The following is an 8,721-nucleotide window of genomic DNA, read 5'->3' on the forward strand; positions in this document are numbered from 1 at the left end:
GTGTATTGATGTAAAATTATTCAGTTTTTCTGTATTTAAGCTGACAAAGTAAATAAAAAATTAGAGGACAGATTATAGTATAGCTTTTGCAGCTTTTTGAACAGGTTTTTAGCACCCTTGCTGTTAGATTTTTAACTTTTAAATGGATTGACTTTTTCCATTGTATTTACATATAATTTAACAGTCCTCTGATACCCTATTCTATATACACAGATAAAATTGAAGCATTAATAATATTCTTTATACACATATGTATAAACACATAAATCAACATTTTGGTATTAAAAAATTATGATATGAATCTTCAACTTATGTCTACATTTCCACATTTCAACTTTTATTCTGTATTTCTACATTGACTTGTGTCTGTGTCTCTGTGCTAATTGTTTCTGAGCTCAGCCAGCTGTGCGAACCAGATGCAAATGATCAAGTACACATGACATAAACTATACAAATCAACTAAATAAAACTGCCTGAATGAAAGCTGATGTATGGAAATGTAGAAATATCTCCAAAAGACGAGCATTTACATTTTATCTGTGCCAGTCAGACTTTAACGGGTTAAGTCACCTCTGTCTAAAAGTGGATCTGCAGCATTGCAGCGTAAGGTGGTGGAAGGACTGTCACAAAAACCAGATGATGATCAAAGGGAAGATGATGGATTAAAGAGGAACACGATTTCGTCTGAACACGGATAACTGCTGCGTCATTCTGTAATTTAAGCTAGCAGAGGAGGTGTCCAGCTGCATTCAAACCTCCTGGTGAGTGGACGTCTGTTCAGATGAATTAATGCTGCATGTGGCCTTCAGCATGACAATAAATAATAAGGTTGCGCACCTTTAAGTGAGAGTGAGCAGCGCAATAATGATACAGAGCTAATCTGGGTTATTCAGTAGGTTTGGGTATCAGGGAAAGACAACACAAGCTGATATATTAGTCGGAGAAATGAAAAATAAAACAGATATCATCCAGGAAGTATGTAGTTTATGTAATGCTGCAGGTATTGTCTTCCTGCAACAATCTCCTGTGTGAAGAACAGCTTCAGTGTTCAATCTGTCTGGAGGTCTTTACCGAGCCCGTGACCATCGCATGTGGCCACAACTTCTGCAAGGCCTGCATCACCGGATACCGGACACAACAGCGACCACTGCCAGTGTCCCCTCTGCAAGGAGATATTCACCAAGAGACCTGAGTTAAAGACCAACACGACAATCTGGGAGGTTTCTGATCACTTTAAAGGAGTTAAAGAAAGAAGCATCAGTGATAAGTCGGCACCTAACAGAACAGCAGACGAAGCCTGTGACATCTGCACTTTAAGGAAGATGAAATCGGCAAAGTTTTGCATCGAAAGCCTGCCGCCTTTCTGTGAGTTTCACCTGGAGCCTCATCATCGAATTCCAGGCCTGAAGAGACACACTTTCCTGGACAAATGAGGTCAAACTGGACGACAACATGTGCAAGAAGCACCACGTTCTGCTGGACATGTTCTGCAGGATGGATAAAGAGAGCGTTTGCCGGCTTTGCGTCAGTGAAGACCACGAGACCCACATCATGGTACCTCTGAAGGTAGAAAGTGACGACATGAAGGTTATGCTCGAAGAGACGGAGCTGAGAGTCCAACAGATGATCTAGGAGAAGCTCAGAAAGTCCAGGAGGTGAAATACCTGGTGGAGCTCAGCAAGAGAGACGCCCAGAAGAGACCACATTGAACACAGTGCAGGCGTTCAGCGCTCTGGTGGCATCGATCGAAGGAAGCCAATCAGAGCTCGTTTGGTTGATTAAGAAGAGCAAAGAGTGATCAAGAGAACAGCCGAGGGCTTCATTAGAGCTCTTGAGCAGGGAAATTAACACCCCTGCAGCAGAGATGCACAGAACTGGAGCTGCTCTTGCACTCTGACAGACCATTTCCAAATCCTCTAGAAGACGGTGTCTGTTCTCACGTGAATGATCGGCAAGAGTATCAGCATCCGGAGCAGCCAAGACGAGCAGAGCGTCAGGAAGTCTTTACGAAGTGCCATCTCTGATCTCCGAGGCAACTCCAGACAAATATTTTCTAATTTTCAGAAAAGTTCAACAGAGGCATGAAGAAGTTCCCTGCATCAGAGGTTGAAGTGGATTTGAAAGCACTTCGTAGACGTAACTCTGGATCCCGACACCGCACACTGTTTGCTCACTTTATCCGACCAATGGGAAGCGAGGTCAAGGAAGGCAGTGGCAAAAGAGGCCTTCCAACCCTAAAAGGTTCACGGGTTTTACTGGGTCATCAGTTGCAGCAAAGGAAGGGCTTCTCCTCTGGGAGGTTTTACTTTGAGGTGCAAGTCGAAGGGAAGGAGAAGTGGGCTGTCGGAGTTGTTAAAGAGTCCGCAGACAGAAAGAAATGGTTCTCGGTGTCACCAGAACATGGATACTGGACGATAGAACTGGGAGGCGGTTACAAAGCCAACATGAGTCCGCCTGTCTTCCTCTACCCACGGAAACTGAAGAAAGTTGGGGTGTTTGTGGATTACGAGGATGGAGAAGTGTCTTTTTACGACACTCAGGGCAAATGTCACATCTACTCATTCACCGGCTACACTTTTACAGAAAAACTCTACCCGTCCTTACAGTGTGGCATTGATGACAGCGTGCCGTTGGTCTGAATCCCTGTGAATCTTGGGGACTAGGATCCATCAGTGTCATTCTACCTGTATTTACTGCCAACAAATTCCACTATAAACACCAATAGTGCATCAGTTTGCCTCTCTGGAACATAGATCTTTAAAAACACTCAACAATGAGGACCTCTAGTTTTCCATCAAACGGGGGAACATTTTGTTTGGGATGATTGTCGGCTGCAAATGAATAAACCATTGTGAGTAATTTACGGCATCATTCAGGACGAGGTAAATGTGTTTAACAGAAATTAAATGGCAGTGCTCATGTTCACGGTCGCCCACTGCAGTCATGTGTCTTTTTGTTGTGTTATTAATAGTTTTTGGACAACAATGGAGCTTTATGACACAAAGGAATGAGACATTTGGGGATGTGGGATTTGTTGACAATAATTTTTTTTAATAAAAGAAAAATTGCAACCTTATCATAGACTGTTTATAAAAGGACAGTGATGTCACCCAGTTTTTGGAATACTGTTGTGAAACCTTCAGTTGTAATTGCTGTATTTTTTGAAATCGCACGACAAGCAAAGGTTGGATCTCATTGAGAATTTGAGCACACCCATTCCCTAAAACATACCAAACTTTATAGTCTGTTTTACTCTAATTTGGACCATATTTTATAAAATGAACAGCATGATATATTGAAGAAGATTTGAAATGAAGGATTAAAACCACAAACCTAGCAGAATTTTTTTTAATAAGATAATAAATCAAGTGAGAAGTTGGGTCATTTTCTAATAGACTTCTATACAATCTGATTTGTCGCCGACGAGTCGCCCCCTAGTGGCCGTCCAAAAGAATGCAGGGTTAAGTCACTTTAATGTTGGCTTCACTTTCCAGGAGACTTAAACACATCTATTATACACAGTACCTGTATTTGCAGCTTTGCTTTCAAGTAACACTCACAAACCTGTCATAGCTGCAAATAACAATAAAAATGTACATTGTAAAAAAGAGAAACATTTTTAGAAATAGAAGTCTTAAAATAAATCAGCAAGTTTAGCAATATTTTCCTAAATATTTTCCATTTAATAGATGAAATGGTTAAATTCAAGTTTAAAAGTCTAATATTTTTCTAAAATGTGATACAATTAGTGACATTTACCAAAAAACAGCACTGGCTCTTTATTATTTTATACATAGATTTGTTGGTTAAATGCAAGATAGCACAACAAAAATGTGAAATTATTGTGTTTTCCTTAGTGTATAATATTTATGAGCATCGATAATCTGCAGTTTTTTAATCATATATAAGCTACATTATATACATATCCTTACTTGAGTAACTATTGTTTTATGCATGTAAATATACAACAATATTTTTAATTAATGATAGAAAAATATATTTCAATTAAGAAAAATGACCATATTTTTATGAGATGATTATTCAGGATTATTTTACAGGATTACTTGGTGCCCCAATTGTTGGAATGAAACCACTTTTCTTTTTCTTTTTTTTATAGTATAGTTGTAAATGCAGCAGCAAAATCTTTCCTGAGTCTTCATTTTTAAAAACTAAACTGCTTTTTGTTTGAACGCATGTTTGCAGGAACCCGTCACAGCATCAGCGCATTAATTTTCTCCTCAAACACAGTCGACACTTTTGGTAATTAGGGTCTTTGGGACTGTCACAGTGTGGAACAATCACAGCTCTGCCCTCTGAACATGAGTTCGTTCAGTGTGGACTGTAGCTCACGGCAGCGTCCGGCTGGCTCAGTGTGGACCGACGATTCTTTTATCCCAGCTCTCCATGAAATGTGTCCTCGACGTCCATTAGAGAGCTTTTCTGCTCTGTTCCTGCCTCACTCGTCCCTTTTCACAGCATCAGGTGTGTTGTTGTGTTCAGAGGGGTTATCGGCCTGATATTCAGACGGACGGAGGGAAACGGTTTCATTGTGCTGCTTGGAAGTGTGCACCACAGATGGTATTTTATTGGGATATGAAATGACACCTTTTAGAGCCAGAAAGTGTAAAAACAGAATCTGAAACTTTACGACGGGCCTCAAACTAATTATGAGTGATGTACAGTTCCATGAATAACAAGGTGTTTGATAATATGTTGGTAACTGATGCAAATGAAGTTGTCTTAGCTTCAATTTTTACCGAAATTTGTAGGATGGCAGGTATCTAGTGCATGCTGTCTTTGAAAGAAATAAAAAATTGGTGAATGTTTTCAACTGCCCTCAAATGACTCATTTGTGAAGAGCAGTTCAATCAAATGAAATTAACCAAATTTAAGAATAAAATCGTGATATTTCTACAAAACCACATAATTCTACATACAAAATTTTGTCAACATATATCATTTGAACTAATCATATTCTCTAAAAATCTTTTTTTTTAAAAAGAAAGGAAAATTCTGGGGTCAATATATAATTGTGGGACTTTTTGTATCATAGTTGACATTTTTGCTGATTTCAGGCTTAAAATCAAAATGGCCGCCTATAAGCAAACAAACACCACATGGCATTTTTACAGAAAGATTCTTCTAAATATTAAATATACAGTTGAGTAAAATTGAAATTGAAAGTTATTTTTAAAGATATTGTAGTAAACCTGTTGACATGGGATAGATCCACACTACTTTGCACTAAATAACTCAGAAAGCCTTGGAGTCGTTCCAGTCTTTTCTTCAGGAGGAAATGACATCATGTGGAGCAGGTCATGTGATCTGGAATTAACACACTTCCTATAGAGGTGTTTTTGTAATGGGGAACTTAGCTGAAAGTGATTTCTCGGACACAGATACAATTTGTTGATTTCCAGATAAAATATATTACAAAAAAAGAAATATCTGTCATGATTATCTCAAATTAATAAAAAGAAAGCAATCAAAACAATTTTTGAATAAGCTCATTTTTTTATTGTTTAGCTAATTAGAAGGTGGTTGTTATTAAATTCAGATGGGTATTTAGTTGACATTTAGTGAGTGATATCCTGTAATTTTTATTAATAAGTGATTTTTTTCCATAATAAATAATTACGGAATTTGTAAAGACATGATCATAATGAACATAAAAACAGTTTTGTTTTTTTTAGTTTTAATGAAAATGTATACAAGATATATCCCATGGACTTCAAAAGTCCCTCAATTAAATATTGACCCAGTGAATTGACTTGGTGACAAGAAGTCAGGGACTATTCAGCTGAACTGCAGGAAGTCTTCAGAGAAGAGCAAAGAACAGCATGGAAACCTGTTATAAATGCAATTCTTAAAATACTGACAGTAAACATTTTTGAGTTCTCCCTACTTCTAGCCATGATTGTGCTGTTTCTAAAAAAGTGCAAGACTTAATACTGCACGGAAAAATGAGCCCAGAGTGAGGAAAAATGAAAAGAGCAGAAAATGAAAGTAGCATTTGGTCTCATTTATATGTATATGACGCAGATTTAGTTTTATAAGGCCTCTAAAAAGCTGGGAGCAGCCCTGAATATGGAAACTGGTCTTAAAAACTAGGACACTGGACGTTTTCTAAAACTGGAATCTCTCAGGCTTCTTTATGTCCAAGAACAGATGCTACATAGAGAATCCGTTCCCTCTGTTGCATCTGTTCGTGCACACGTTGCTGCAGAAAGAAGGAGAAGAAAAGGCCGAAGTTTTTGAGGGTCACGCTGGGCATCATCAGCTGTTACATGACTGGAAACACCGGTAGCAGCCGCGAAGATGAACGACAGCGAAGCGTCCTTTAAGACCTCGGCAAAGTCAAAAGTAATTTAGATTCAGGAGCCTCGTTCTGGGTCGGCTTTTCTCCTAATTTCACTGACACCGAAAGAGTCGGAGGTCAGAGGGAGCTAACAAGACACATTCCCTCCAGAGTTTCTCCCTCTCGGTGTCTTTGATAAAGTAAGTGCGAGTGTCGAAGTTAACCAACTGCTGAGCTCTCCTCATTAATCACACAGAAAGCAGAGGAACCAGGGGGAGCTGTCCTATATCGCAGACACACACACACAAACCAAAACCCTTAAAATAACTGGGACCATCATAAATAACAGCAGAAAACCTTTTTAAATAAGGCTGGAGCATTACTCAACACTTCACTGTGCTCGCTGCGGCTAAAATAAGAGCTCTGGAAGGCCGAGGTGGAGAGACGGGAGGATGCACCGGCTGCCGAACGGACGCCGCTGATTGTTTTATCCTGCATGTATGTTAATGGCCTGTGGGCTATGCGGCGTTATTCAGGCCTTAATCTGACTTTGGTACGTGATGACAGACAAGTATGGAGGGCGACTATTATGCCAGCTGTTGGCGTTCAGAGCCGACCACAGCAACACGCTCTGGTTTATTTAACGCCGCTCACATCAACAACCGTCCGTCCTTAAGCGTCTCACTGCGAAACGTCACCTGAGACGAACCAGTTTCCTGCCTAAAATTGGTCTAAGTGAGGGAGACATTCGGCATTACTAATCAATGATGCAGGGTTACATAATCTGCAAAGTGTGTCGCGTCTCTCCATTAGCTCCAAATTTGGATGCTTTGGGAGGAGATTCTGATGATCAAATGCTCTCCAGAGACACATCGGAGGAGTCAAAAGGCAGAGAAAAGCCTGTTTTGTTGTCATTTTGGAATATAAAGCACCATCAGTCCAGGATCTGTGGTGATAGAAAGCACCCAGGGTAAACACAGGTTGTCCCATGTGGGGACTAATAGAGTGCGTTTCCAGGCAATAGATGCCTTTCCAGTAACACGTTCATTGGAGGGAGGACAAAAATGTTTTGGCATGAGGACAAAAACTAAATCAGAATAGAAGAGGTGGAGACAAACTTTAGAGGCCCTCTTCGGTCTCTGATTAAACCCCTTAAAACTCAACTCTATGCATCAAAATGACATATTTAGAAGGTTTTTTTCAACTAAACAACCTTTTCTAGCCTTAAAGTGTCTCATGAAGTGTAAAAATAGATATTTCTTCTATTTATATTTGTTACACAAGTTGTTTGTCTACACAGAAATGGGTCAGTAAGTATGTTTATTTTAAAAAAATTAACTTCTGCTATACAGAAAGTGATTTGAATCAAACAGGTCCTCCACTTCGGAGTCTTAAACACCCCGTTGACATTTATTTCCCAGTGGCTACCAGCTGATTTGTAACTTCATCCCTCACAGAGTTCACTGTAGTTTACTCATATGACACAAACACCAGTTTTACTGTGCTGTGCTGGGTCCAGAAACCAAAGCCAGCCCCTTGTTTACCCACAATCCTTTGCCGTACATGAGCCACATGGAGTGGATTCTCTCAATAAATGGCATTCGGTGCAACTCTACCTTGAACTTTTACAACATGCGTACCTATGAAGCCTCAGCCTCTTTTTCCACCACCAGCTCTACCATTGGGCTTGCCAAGCTCCAAGCACACCAAAGCTTTTCCCCCCCCCAACCATTCCTTGCTCACTCTTTTAAAAAAAAAATTCACTTTTTTTTTTTAAAAAAAAAGGTCGTACATTTGGCCCCCATTAAGCCCTTGAAACTTGGGGAAAAGGCCGAGTCTGGAAAAAGAAAGGATGACGACACACAAGAAGTCCCCGCACTATAAAGCCGCGACAGGCATGAATTCGTGAGGTTTTTGTTCGTAACGAAAACAAAGTCTTAAATCTGTGTTTTGAGCAAGTTTGACGCAGTTCCCAAGGTGGAACATGTTAAGTCACGGTGTCGAATACTTATTTCAACTACTTGCTCGTGAGTCCCTTCTGCCATGTATTTAGTGAATCTATCCAACTATATTATTCTGTGTAGTCATGTAAGTAGCATTTTAGAAATTTTTGTAAGGTTTAATCCCTAATATGGTCGATTATTCAGGTATGATCATAACATAAATGACAGGGTTTTACTACAATGTTCAGTCTTGTTAGGTTAATTCGTAACTTGCGCATAATTCTTTTTCTGAATTCTGAACAATTTTAATCTTAATTGTGCATGTTTGCGATGTTATTTTTTCTCAAATTTGCATTCATAATCTATCTAATCAGACCATTTATTTATTGTAAAAATGTTGTAATTTTGTGCTTTAAAGGTGCTATACAAATAAGGTTATTATCCATAGAACTCCACATGGACATGCTAAACCAGGTCGAT

At 39.4% G+C, this 8,721-nt stretch overlaps 1 protein-coding gene across 1 annotated transcript; it reads left to right on the top strand.

Moving 5' to 3' along the window:
- Positions 1-1,452: 1,452 nt before the first annotated feature.
- LOC127531190 (E3 ubiquitin-protein ligase TRIM39-like) lies at positions 1,453-3,076 on the top strand. Its single transcript, XM_051939971.1, is given in 4 exon segments — positions 1,453-1,554; positions 2,104-2,184; positions 2,186-2,247; positions 2,249-3,076. Coding segments are annotated over 4 exon segments (636 nt in total). The 3' UTR covers positions 2,640-3,076.
- Positions 3,077-8,721: the final 5,645 nt, after the last annotated feature.

The sequence above is a fragment of the Acanthochromis polyacanthus genome, chromosome 19, assembly GCF_021347895.1.
Source record: "Acanthochromis polyacanthus isolate Apoly-LR-REF ecotype Palm Island chromosome 19, KAUST_Apoly_ChrSc, whole genome shotgun sequence".
In the NCBI taxonomy this organism is placed as follows: domain Eukaryota; kingdom Metazoa; phylum Chordata; class Actinopteri; family Pomacentridae; genus Acanthochromis; species Acanthochromis polyacanthus.